Here is a 13,720-nt window from a genome sequence, read left to right as displayed (position 1 = left end):
GTTCCTTTGCCTCTGTGACGCTGCTTTCGTTCTCTGTATGTTGTGGAATCATCTATGAAAGCATAAACACAGTACCAAACTAAGAATGTCAGCATATGGGTTTTCTTGTCTTGACAAGTCCCTTCTGCGGTCACTTTCTGTTTCCTACGTTTTTAACAGTCGGAGAGAAGGTGGGAGAAGGTACTTTATGCTACCATGTCTTCCAGAGCGTGAAACTTGAGCCTTCTTCATTTCCTCTGTGGTAGTTTCTTGATGTTTTAAAATATATTTTAGTGTGATGGGGGTGAAAGTTTACAGAGCCAATTTGTTTCTCGTTAAACAATTTGTACACATGTTGCTTTTTGGTATCAGTTGAAATCTTCTTAATGTAGCAGCATGCCTCTCACTTCCGCTCTGGGTTCTCCTTTTCCATTTACTTATCTTCCCCATTTTTTGGTCCTTTCTAAACTGGGGGCAGTGTGGGCAAATGCTGCCCTTTTAGTCTCATATGGTCTATCATTCTGCGATTGATTGGGCAGTTTATGGCTTGTTTATTGCGTGGCTGAAATATGATACTGGGGAGTGGATTCAGTTCTAGATTTGAAGGATATCTGAGGACCAGGGATTCAAGGTTTACCAGTTTCTTTTTTAATTATTTTATTGGGGGTTTGTACAACTCTTATCACAATCTATGCATCCATCCACTGTGTCAAGTACGTGCATACATTTGTTGCCATCATCATTTTCAAAACATTTTCTTTCTTTCAAAACATTGAGCCCTTGATATCAGCTCCTCATTTTCACCCTCCTTCCCTCATGAACCCTTGATAATTTATAAATTATTATTATTTTTTCATATCTTGCACTAACCAATGTCTCCTGTCACCTACTTTTCTGTTGTCCTCCCCCTGGGAGGGTGTTATAGGTAGATCATTGTGATCAGTTCCCACTATCTCCCCCCACATTCCCCTTACTCTCCTGGTATGGCTACTCTCAATATTGGTCCTGAAGGGTTTATCTACCCTGGATTCCCTGTGTTTCCAGCTCTTATCTGTACCAGTGTACATCTTCTGTTCTAGCCAGATTTTTAAGGTAGAATTGGGATCATGTTCATGGGGGGAGGGGAGAAGTATAAAGAACTAGAGGAAAGTTGAATGTTTCATAGGTGCTACACTGCATCCGGACTGGCTCGTCTCCTCCCCATGACCCTTCTGTAAGGGGATGTCCAGTTGCCTACAGATGGGCTTTGGGTCTCCACTCCACACTCCTGCTCATTCACAATGATATGATTTTTTGTTCTTTGATGCCTGATACCTAATCCTATCGATACCTTGTGATCACACAGGCTGGTGTGCTTCTTTGACGTGGGCTTTGGTCCTTCTCAGCTAGATGGCTGCTTGTTTATCTTCAAGCCTTTAAGACCCCAGATCTGCTATATCTTCTGATAGCCAGACACCATCAGCTTTCTTCACCACATTTGCTTATGCATCCATTTTGTCTTCAGTGATCATGTAGGGAAGGTGAGCATCATGGAATGCCAGGTTTATAAAACAAAATGTTCTTGCATTGAGGGAGTACATGAGTAGAGGCTCAGTGTCCATCTACTACCCTAATACTAAACCTATAAATATATCTACATAAATCTGTTTCCCCATTGTCATATATAAATATATTTACATGTGTACAGACCTGTATTTAGACCTTGGTAAATGCCCTTTGCCTCCTAGTTCTTTCCTCTATTTCTCTTTACTTTCCTCTTGTCCCACTATCATGCTCAGTCTTCATTTGGGTTTCAGTCATTCCTCTCAGTTACATTGCCCTTGATCAAGCCCTACCAGGTCCCCTACACCCTCCTTGCCATCGATTTTAGATCACTTGTTGTTCCCTTGTCCCTGGATTTGTTAACACCCACTTCCTTTCCCCTGCCCCCCCCTCTCCCATGTCCCCCTGGAACCATCAGTCCCATTGTTTCCTCCTCCAGACTGTTATTCTGCTTATCTTATCTAGATAGACATGCAGAGACAATAATATAGAGAAAAACTAGACAGAGCAAAACAAAGCAACAAAAGAAAAAACAATAAGAAAAATATCCAATGACAAAAAAAAAAGAAAAGCCTATAAATAATTCATGATCTGTCTGTTGACCTATAGGTGTGTTTTCTGGTCATGTATGATGGGATGCTATGCCCTGGTGGCAAAGTCTATTTTTTATTCCGTGGGGGACTTCTTTGCTCTGCTCCCATTGCTGTTCTGTTGCAAGTCCTTAGGGTTTCACCTCGGTCTGATGGTGTCAGATGGGGCACAATTCCAGCACTGCGTCTCCAGTGTTGTCCCTCATAGTGCTATGGGTCAGTAGGGATGTCGTGTCTCATAGTGGGGCTGGCTCTATGGTCCTTTCTGTGCATTGGTTGCTCTGAACGAGGATATCGTCCTCAGGGCTTGGCGGGCCAGGATGTGCTGCACTTTCTCTCCCTCTCATTCATCTGCTCCCGTGTGCTCTCAGCAGACTTGTCCCTCTCCCTGAGCTGTAGTTTCAGTGCTGTCCTCTGAAGTGAATTCTTCTGGAGGAAGGGGGCCTATGTCCACATAACTGGGATTGGGGCCGGGTCCTCAGACCTCTCTATTTGTGGTTCACCAGTTTCTATCAGACCAGTAAATCTGGTCTTCTTTATGATGTGGATTTTTGTCTATATACATTTTTCATGGTCCTTCCATGACATTTGTGCTCCTGATTAGAGATATCAATAGTGGTAGCCAAGCACCATCTAATTTTGGTTTCTTGTTAATGGAGGCTGTGGTCCTCATGGTCCCTTAGTCCTTTGGACAAATTGTTCCTTGGAGTCTTATATTTTTTTAACTCTTCGTTTCTTCAGATGAAAAGACACCATTAGCTGTATCTTTTTTTAAACTTTTTTTTAATAAATCATTTTATTGGGGGCTCGCACAACTCCCATCACAATCCATCCATCCATTGTGTCAAGCACATCTGTGGCAAATTGTTATGTGCTGCAGAGGCTTGTAGAAGACTTCCACGTAGTGACAGTCATGTCTTGAGTCTCAACACGTTTTCCATCTCTCACGCCCTACATTGTGCTGTATTTACTCTACAGTAAACCAATGAGACAGACTACCATTGTGCAGGGGAATGAAAACGGAATGACTTGATTCCATGAATACAACAGCGAAATAGTAAACATGATTCTGGGCTACAATGTTTATTAAGCCCATGAATAAGATATTTTGTTTCATTATCTTTAAAAATGCTGTTCAGTTTAGCGAAACTCAACTTAGGTTGATGAGGAGAAATTCAAAATGATTAAAAGAAAACAGAAATAATTAAAGTCCTAAGAAGTTGTATGGGGGAAACTAAGGTTTTTACCTCACTAATAGTGATTTGAGAATATGGTTAGCTCTTTGATCTCATCTGTATTACCCCGTATTTGACACATAATAAATGCTCAATAGACACTTGCTGAGTGAATGATGACAAGGCTACCAGAGGAGGTGGAGAAAGCAGTAGCAGGATTTAGATTCTATTGTAACAAGAGATTCCTTTTTATTTTTTTAATTGTACAGTTTAAAGAGAAGAGATCAGGAGTTATTCTTTTTTTGGACATTTAAAAGAATAGATAATTTTTGATGCTTTGTGTTTTTGCTAGACAAAAGGGGCAATAGACCAGAAGATTTTTCAATACCTCCCCAAGCCATATAATTATTTTTTTCCTTTTATATAACAGCAAAGAGGATATCACATTAAGATGAGTAACTAAACCAATTCATTGTCCATAATGAGCCCGAGTGATTTTTCTAAACTGCAAATCTGATCATGTCATTTCCCATTTAAAACCCTTCAGTGATTCCCTACTGCTATCAGAATGGGATCTAAAGTCTTTTAAATGTTTCCTCATTATTAGTCGGCCTACATTTCCTGGCTTCACCTCCTTCCAAACCTTACACCACCTCACATTTGTCCAAGCGCAGATCCTCCAATTTCAACAGAACCAGTCTATTTTGAGTTACCCACACTCCCTCTTCTTCACTTCAGACACATACATTTTTTCATTCGGAAATTTTTTCCATAAGTCCTTCACAAAATTTGCATATTCTTTAATATTTTTCCATTTGAAATATGAGGGGGAAGTCCCCCCACAACAGAATTTTTTCCAAAGCTATGCTTTTAATTGTTTTACAAAACAACTTTATCACCTTCAAAGTACTATCCCTTACATTTAATACATTTATCAAATCTGTGATTCCATTTTTGGAAACAGTTTTCAAACTCATCTGTTTGGATGGCTAACAGCACCTCCCTCATTTGTTTCTTCGCCTCTTCTACACCATCAAATTGTTGTCTTTTCATGTCTCTCTTCACTTTCCGAATCAAAAAGAAGTTGCACAAAATGACATCAAGTGAGTAAGGTGTGTGGTGCGAGAGAGGCATGCTGGTTTTTTGCCAAAAACTTGTGCACTGAGATGGCTACATGAGCAGGTGCATTGTTGTGGTGGCAAAACCGGTCTCTGGTTTGCCACAAATCAGGCTTTTTGTGTCACATACTATTGTGCTATCTTTTCAGAACCGCCAACTAGAAAGCTTGATTAACAGCGTGACCCGACAGAAAAAACTCCAAATGCATGAGAAGTCAACATTTTCATCCTTTTGGGAAATTGATGGACATCCAGAATGAGGTCTGTCATCAATCGGCATTTCACCTTTTTTGAAACAAGAAAACCACTTCGACATTTGAGTTTTTCCCAAAGTGCTGTCCTTGTAATCTGTGTTCAACATCACAACAGTTTCTGCAGCATTTTTCCCAAGCAGGAAATAAAATTTCACAGCAGCATGCTGTTTTCTTAAATCCGTCATAATATAAAATGAGGTCCAAGTGAAACTGCTTTTATGAAAAAAATTCACCGTGACCAGATAGGTCCTTCCCACAAATACACAAAACACACAATTCCAGTGTATTTTGTGTGCCCCCTCGTATGTGTTTCAAAAAGTAAAACACACAGGTTCTGCCATCAAGTCAATTAATGTTTTTCCTATTGATAATTAGACAAATAGCATGACTCCAAACCAAACTCACTGCCATTCAGTCGATGAGGACTCCCCACACCCTAGAGCTGCCCCAAGGGTTTCAGAGACTGTAACTGTTATGGGAGTAGAAAGCCCTGCCTTTCTTCCACAGAGCGGCTGGTGGTTGTGAGCTGCAGGTCTTTTGAACTGCAGCCCAACATGTAGTCACTAGGCCACCAGGGCTCCTAAAAAAAATACAAGGAGCAAATTAAAGATTAAAATAGGATGACAATTTACCTACCACCTGAATTTAAGAGATGTTAATTTTTTCACTTAAGAGTAACTGACTAAATTAAAAATATATGAACAACCAATTTGCAGAAAGCTGTGGATAAGAGTGGGAGGCCAAAATCCACCTCCAAGTTCCCTATGTGGATTAAGGCTCTGGTGGTTCTCCTCTGACCAGAGTGGAGGGACTCAAATAAACTCAGCATCAGACAGAAACAATTGTAAACCTGCTTAGGAGGATAGAACGAGGGTCATCTGATCTCCCTCTTGACTCATTCTATATTTGATCTAGTTTTAAATATTTTCTTTTTTGGAGACACAGGTTTTATATCTATCTATCTATCTATCTATCTATCTATCTATCTATCTATCTATCTATCTATCTATCTATCTCATATGTTTCTCAGTTAATGGCGCACAAGAGGGGCCGAGGATGTATAGAGACAATAATTGGTCTAAGTCTCACTGGGGATGTGGGGAGGAGGTTGGAGGGAATTGGGGAGCAAGTAATAGATACAGAAGTGGGAAGGATTCTCTAGAAGTAATTGTGGTGATGTAGATACAATTATTTTTTCAATGTGGCTGAACTATGGAAGTTTATCATACATGAGTTATTTTACAATATAGCTATCAGAAAAAATTAATTTATAGGTCATGCATTCAACACAATTTTAATCTGCATCACCATCTCCTCTGCCTACCTCCAACTTCCAACGATGCAGCTCTTCTCCTATAAAGAGGGCGTATATAATTCCTCTGCATGTTTTCACTATATGTGTGTGGATGTATGTGTTTGTACAGCACACATGAAGGGACTTCAGAAAATTCATGGAGAAATTGAATTAAAAGACAATGAAAAATTTCCACTAACATTTTGAACCATACATGTGCATAAAACTATATCAGACATATGAACACAAAATATCCATCATCCCAAAAGAAGTGTTTCCCAATTAAGAATTGTCTTAAATTTCATGTTAAGTGGAAAAATAATTATATCTTATATCAGTTACAAGATAATTCAATCTTAACCTCAAACTAGAATTTGGAATGAAAAAGTCTAGCTACCAACTCTAAGGAATATTAATAAGTAAACATGAAGCTTTACCCATTTCTAAGGTCATAGATGTGATAGGTTGCTGTGTAGGAGTATCTCCAAAGCTGTTAGAAAAAAGAGAGGAAGTGACAAATTATGATTTAAAATAAATATTTTCTAGACTATATTAATATCAGAAGCATCCATCACAAGTTTCCACCACTTATCCTGGTGGCTTGTGCGTGTTGCTGTGATGATGATAGCGATGCCATCATAATGGTTCGGTTTAATAAGGCTTCCAGGCAATGCAGACTAGTGAGAAGGCCCAGGCAATCTACTTCTAAAATCATTGGCCATTGGAAACTTTGTGACCAGCAGAACAGCACTCTTTGACGTGGTGCTGGAAAAGGAGTCCCTGAGGTGGGAAGGCTCTCAGGTGGACTAAGGAAGAGCTACCTTCTTAAAGCAGAGTCAACTTTAATAAGGTTGATGTTGTAAGGCTTCAAAGATCTTAATTTGCTGATGACTCACAATGAGAAGTAGCAACTCTGAGCATCCATTAAAATTAAGGACACGGAATTTAGGAAAAATAGAAGTTGACAAAAACTTAATAGGTTTGACAATAGATATTTTAGCTATTGGGGAACTGACGTGGACTGATCTTGGTCATTTTGAATCAGACAATCATATACTCTATTATGCTCGTGAAATGGTCTCATATTAATTGGCAAAAAGTCCATTTCAATATTCATCCTGCAGTACAATGCTGCCAGTAGAGGATAATATCCACTTGCCTACAAGGAAAATCACTTAATATGACTATTTCTTAAATATATGCATCAACCACTAATGCTAAAGAAGAAGAAATTGAAGAATTTTTACAAACTTCTCCAGTCTAAACTTGATCAAACATGACAGTAAGGTGTATCAATAATTACTGGTCATTGGAATGCAAGAGTTGGAAATAAAGACGGAGCAGTAGTTAGAAAAGATGGTCTCGATGATAGAATCAAAGAGGCCCCATGCAAGACCAAAGAACTCTTCATTAGCTATGACTTGTCAACAGCGCAAATGGCTATCTCACCATATGGACTAAGCAGGCGTCAAATGGACTAAAGAAGGTAGCAGCAGTGGTGTGTTTGGGTGGGAATACTTCTAACCTAGGCTTTACAAGACAAACTTTCTAGCCATGGGCTCTACCACTGACTGTAAACAAGGAGGCCTCAAGAAATTTGTGGGAAAATGCAATAGTCATACAAATTTTTGAAGGCTTTTCTTATGACCTTGCTTGAGGTGGATTAAATGTACGACTCCTTGAGTATTCCACTTTCAGTAACAAAAGCCATTAGTGAGCTTAACATATCTGAACATTATGTGACTTATTATGTCACGGGTAGCTTTAGGGGTGTGATGGTATCATTTCCTTTTTGCCCTCAAATGAAATTTTCTTCCACCAATGGAAAGAAGTTCTACTAACTAATGATGACCAGACAAGGAAGCCAGTTTCTGAATTATTTATCCATAATTTACCTATGTTCCTTGAGTTCACATAGAATCTACCTTAACTTCTTAAAGATGTAGAGGTCAAGGTAGATTCTCCATTCTTTTGCCCTTTATCAGCCCATTTGTGGATTAGTAGGAGATATAATCAGATGCATCCAAATAAGACAGTCAATTTAACATACCTTTGCATAATCACTTTCTAGATACGCAAACTGTCGGTCAGGTGATAAGCCATAATTGGAAGCATTCACGCTTTTCTGAAATTACGGAGAAGTTGTTTAGAACACAGAATAAAATAAATCCAAGCAATATAAATGTTCAGTCATCAAAGAATATCATATCATTGTACATACATATAATTATGATATAATTTTAAAATACACTTATACCTACTGTATACAAAGTAATTTATTAGACATCATGGGGGGAGGACAGAATAAAGAAGACAGAATTTTCAATCTTAAGCAATACATAATGGTAAAATTATAAATAAGTAACATATTATAAGTTGCAAAGTTCCATAAACGATATATACATACAACATTAGATCAATAAGCAAAAAGTAATTGAATGTAAATGAGAGAATTGTTGATTGCATCGAGGACGTGTCATCTGAGCTTAGTTTTACGGATATCTGTCGTCTTTTCAGGGTGAAGAAAGTAGAAGAACTCAGAGTCCAGGAGAGCAGAACAGCATGCTCCCATGTTTGATGGATAATGCATTAATGCATTTAAGCCCATATTGAACATTTATTCTGTGGTAGACACCATTCTTGTGCGTGATATTTTGCTTAATTCTTATAATAACAAGAGAGGTGTTATTGTCATTCCCACTGTGCAGATAAGAGAATGGAGGCGTCGTGTGATTGGTGTGGTGCAGCCTGTTCTTGAAGGCCCATGGGCAATCCAGTAGAAGAGCCCAGATTTGGAACTGCACTTTTCACACTCCAACTGCCGAGTTTCTAATGTTCACGTCATAGTATTTTCTTTGATAAGGCAAGCTGATAGGTGACTAAGAACCAGGCAAGCAGTCATACAGTGTGCTGGGAAGATAGAACTGGACGAGAATGCGGGGCGGGGACAGACCTTGCAAGGCAGAATGAAACTAGATCGAGTGGTTTCCTGGTACAGTCTCAGAGGTGGAAGATGCTGATGGATACATACCAGGGTAGTATTACTCAGAATGGTGTATGATTCTCCTGTTTCGATATTATACAATACTACATTATTTTCTGCTGATTGGTGGAGATATTCTTGTCCTTTAAACAAAAAAAGTGGGGAGGCTTGAAATGATCTTCGTTAACAGGTAATAGATTTGTAACAAAGAGAAACCTCTTTCATCTCACAGATTTATTGTCTTTTCTCCCTGCCCAGTCAATGTGTCAGATTTAAAATAAGTTGATATTGACAAACAAAGGATGCCTCCAACTTTACTCAAAGACGTCGTTATTTGCTCACAGCCCTATTCGAAGCGGTTCAGAAAGTTTGGAAATAAAATTTTGGTTTGTCTGTGGTACAAAAAGCATAAACTAGTTAAAAATAGCCTTCCTTTTTTATCTTGATAAAAAATGTAGATCACAATGCATTCATCTGTTTAACATTCCCATGTCTAATTCAGTGGTGCTGACCATGTTCATGACCTTGTACCGTCAACAGCACTGCCTATTTCCAAATAACTCTCTCAGCTTTAACAGAGACTCAGTGTCCCTTAAGCAAATGTCCTTCCCCAATCACTCCGCCCACCCACCCGTATGAGTCCATAATGACCATTGCCTGCTTCTATATAATACCAACTCTAAATAGTTTATATACGTGGGATCATACAACATAGTTTCTCTGACCTATGGCTAATTTCTGTCAGCATAATATTTTCAAAGTTCATCAATGTCATACCCTGCATTATGACATCAAATTGTGGTCTGTTTCTTTCATAACAATGAAATTATACATTTATGTTGGGTTATAGTGACTTTAAAACCCATTTGTATGCATTTTATTTTCTAAGAAAAAATGAGAATATTCAATTTTGTTTAGTGGTAATTTAGGTGAACAATTATAATGTCACGAATAATTTAATCTTTGCATTTGTGTGATTAAACTCATAAGTATTGTCCTATATTATATTAAGAACCATAACACATATGTTTTTCTGATCTTTAAAGATCTTTAAAGGGGTTTTGCCTATTTTTTTCAGAGTAATCAATTGAACAATAAATATATCTTTTAGTAAAATTCCTATGACCTCTCCTAAATAGATGCACATTCCTCACTCTAAAAAGCTACAATATATACTCAAGTTTCATCAACAATGCATTTTCAGCTTTTATTTTCTGACTAAAAGTACTATCGTCTTCATTATTATTGATTAAATCCAATTTAGATGAGTCTGATAAGATTGGTGCAGAGGATGCTTGATTTCTCTAGGCAGTTACTTTCTTGCCTATTTCAATTGATATGGCTTATTATTTTTAGTGCATTGCTACTAAAAAACCACATACATTTTACTGAAAATGAAGCCAACAGAAAGATAACTAATTTACCTGAAATCCAGTTAGGAAAAAATGTTTTATATGAAAATGTCCCATTCAAGACATCCTTCAGCGTGAGGGCCCTTGTTGTACTGCCTCCATCATTGTGGACTTTGGGGGAAGAAGAAGCACATTGTTAATAAAAAGAAAAACAGTTCTAACTCTCAGTCAGGCCCTCGTGTGTTCTTTCTTATATAATGAAAAGGTTTGCTTTCAGTCAAACATTCACTCAACTCCTATCTTGACTTCTGTACCTCCAAATACATTCGTCACGTGGGCTGATGATGATTTTGAAGTAGTTTGGCAGTGATGTAATTTGGCCACAATGTAATGATGTATGACAGTAATTCAAAAAGTATTATTACTAGATTCCAGAATTGCTGTACAAGGTTAAGTACAAAAGAAAACTTACTACTATGGTTCCAGGTCTTACATGTACTGGTTTATTCCAAATGAAGCATATTTGAACTTGTCTTTGCTATAAGTGGTTGGCTTATCTTCAAAAATGTCAAGAAAGGCAGTATAGAAAAGAGACAATTTCTACTTTTATAAAGAGAAAGTGGGCTGGCAGGGAAAAAGGCTACATAATCTCTGCATGTCACCCTAGAAATTGGAAGCGGTGAGGTTGTTCATATAAAGCTCACACACTGTAAGCAGATTTTACCTCTATTTAAATTCAAGAACAATTGCGTTTTCCAAACATGACTGCATTCTCAGCAGTACATTCCAGATAAAGAGTTTAGCAACCAACTTCCGCCCTATCCTTCATGCCCATACTGCCATTCTTCCTCTCCCCATCTTACTCCTTCCACGCCCCACCTTAAAAATTGTTTATAAAGTGCATGCATGAATCTAGCATTTCCCTCCAGAAATTGAAATGCCCCTGTGGAAATAAAACTAACTATACATCCTCCTGCTAAAATCTTGCCATGACTGTCCATAATTCTTAGGCTAAAAATAAAAAGTCAAAACCTGACTGTAGATCCTGGCTAGTCTGGGCCAAACTAGCCCTTCAGCCCTTTCCTGCCCCTCTCTTTTTAATTTCAAGACTTCAAACAGTCTGCACTTTCTGTTGCTAAGTAGGTGTTTGTAAGTTTTTCCACCCTCTCCACTTGCCTTAATAACTTCTCCTCATTCCTTACTGCTCAATTCAAAGACCGGCTCCTTTGAGATAGCCCCTGGTTTAGAGGGGGCTCTTTCCTTACATGTCTTACCAGAACTGCATTCATGCACCTTACTCAAGCCATGGTCATGATTTTCAGCCGCCTCATATGCATGTGAAAGTTGGAAAATGAATAAGGAAGATTGAAAAGAATCGATGCATTTGTATAGTGGCGCTGGAGGATATTGAAAGTACCATGGTCTGGCCAAAGAAAAATAAATCTATTTGGGAAGTAGTACAGCCTGGATGCTCCTTAGAGGCCAGGATGGTGGGACTTTGTCTCGCCTACTTTGGACATGATGCCTGGAGAAACAAGTCCTTGGAGAAAGCTGTAATGCTTGGTCATGTAGCAAGGCAGCAAAAAGAGAGCTCTTCAACAAGATGGATTGACACAGTGGCTGCACCGATGAGCTCCAACCTTAGAATAATTATGAGGATGATGGTGTTTCGTTCTGTTGGACACAGGGTCACTAAGAGTTGGAGCCAACCCAGCAGCACCAGAGAACAACAGCGACGCTCCTTTCTGTGGAAGTGATGTCTTGGTTTTTATACATGGGTGTATTTGGGCTGATCATTTTTTTAAATGTTTGTCCACCGCTCACTGTCATCTCCAATTCCACAAGGTCAGGAGTCATATCTAGTCTACTTTTTGCTTATTTGTTTTAGATTTTGATCTGGAAGCTCTGGTGCCTCGGTGGACTAAGCATTGGGCTGCAACCCCCATGTCAATGGTTGAACCCCACTAGCCACTGCAAAGGAGAAAGATAGGGCTGTGAAGACTTGCAGTCTGGGAAGCTCTAAGGAGCAGTTCTACTCTGTGCTCCATACAATACTATGTGTCAGAATCGATTCATTGTCAGTGGATGGTGAGCTGAGAGACAGTTTACAAAGCAAACCGGTTTTCCATTCCACCATCCATCCACATGTTGCTCATGACATCGGTTGCCATCCCCATAATGTAACAGCATCATTTCCATTTCCTCCCCGTATTTCCATTTCCACTCTTTTTTCTTGCTTAGCCTTTCCTGCCTTCTAAGCTTTCTCCTTGGGCAAAATGTACTTGGCTATGTCCAGCTTTGCCGACTGTCACACTCCCAGTATATAGCACCCACAGGCATTTAATAAATACTCGTTGAATGAATGACTATATGAAGTTGAGCGATGGATGGATGGGTGTGATTTCCGCCTTGTCCTTTACTGAACACTTCTACCCTTAATTTCATTGATTGTAGGGGTTCCATATCTAGTATCCCAGCATGCTGACCTACGATACCACAGGACTGTATTAGATAATGCTAACGAGCCCTTGCAACTCCATCAGACTAGATTTGCAACTCAGCTTCATCTCTTAACCTTGGATTTGCATGACCATCTTAAAAGAGAAATGTAAACCATAAGATAATGACATCTTCGATATTTCAGCTGATCTAGTTGCCCTGGTGGTGTCGTAGTAACATGATGGGCTGTGATCCGTGTGGTCAGCTGTTCGAAACCACCAGCAGCTCGTAGGGAGAAAGAAAAGACCGGACTTTCTACTCTCATAAACTGTTACAGTCTCAGAAACCCGCAGGGGTTACTGTGAGTCATACTCAATGGCAGTGAGTTTGTTATTTTTGAGATTAATTGCTATAAATGTATGATTTACATAGTAGATTAAGATCATGAGGTCTTTTTATCCCCCTTAATTTTCTTAAAATTAATTTGGTGGTTAAAGAATATGCTCATTTGAATCCAGCACTGTTTAATAAAATTAGGTCATTAACATTTTTAAAGATATACCCATATTCCTTTTGAATTCTAAGTAAGGTTGTTTGTGCCATACAATTACTTTTTTAAATAAAAGTTCTTCAATTTAATTGAGTGACTTGTGCAGTATTTATACAATTGATTTTGTAATTCCCATTTATTAAATAAAAGACTATCTTAACACAATAGCATTGCAATCAATGCTAAGCCTTTTCAGTCAATTATTTAACTCTCCTAAGAGCAAATTACAATCTGTTTCTAATGTAGCTAACGGGAAAACTAAAACATTATTTATAGTGAAACTTATTTTCCACTTGAGATACTTGTGTCTGCCTAACTCAGAATAGTGAATTCATTGGTTTTGAATACTAAAACATCTAGACGACTAAAAAAACTTTTGATGTTAATTCTGAAAACAAATATAACCCTGGAAATGTCTTTTCTATTTTTGAAGTCTAGCATACA

The 13,720-nt window shown here is 38.5% G+C and overlaps 1 protein-coding gene across 2 annotated transcripts in view; it reads right to left on the bottom strand.

Moving 5' to 3' along the window:
* Positions 1-13,720, bottom strand: part of FAP (fibroblast activation protein alpha) — a 103,316-nt gene that overhangs the window by 67,805 nt on the left and 21,791 nt on the right. For both annotated transcript variants that reach the window (XM_075529537.1, XM_075529536.1), the window contains exons 3-6: positions 10,360-10,458; positions 8,984-9,078; positions 8,003-8,077; positions 6,390-6,442 (exon numbers count right to left, since the gene is read on the bottom strand). In XM_075529537.1, the coding sequence (XP_075385652.1) occupies positions 6,390-6,442; positions 8,003-8,077; positions 8,984-9,078; positions 10,360-10,458 (322 nt within the window). The remainder of the gene's footprint in view (positions 1-6,389; positions 6,443-8,002; positions 8,078-8,983; positions 9,079-10,359; positions 10,459-13,720) is intronic.

Source organism: Tenrec ecaudatus, chromosome 13, assembly GCF_050624435.1.
Source record: "Tenrec ecaudatus isolate mTenEca1 chromosome 13, mTenEca1.hap1, whole genome shotgun sequence".
NCBI classification, from domain to species: Eukaryota; Metazoa; Chordata; class Mammalia; order Afrosoricida; family Tenrecidae; genus Tenrec; species Tenrec ecaudatus.
Note: the sequence above shows the minus strand (reverse complement) of the source record. Positions and strands in the feature narration are given on the sequence as shown.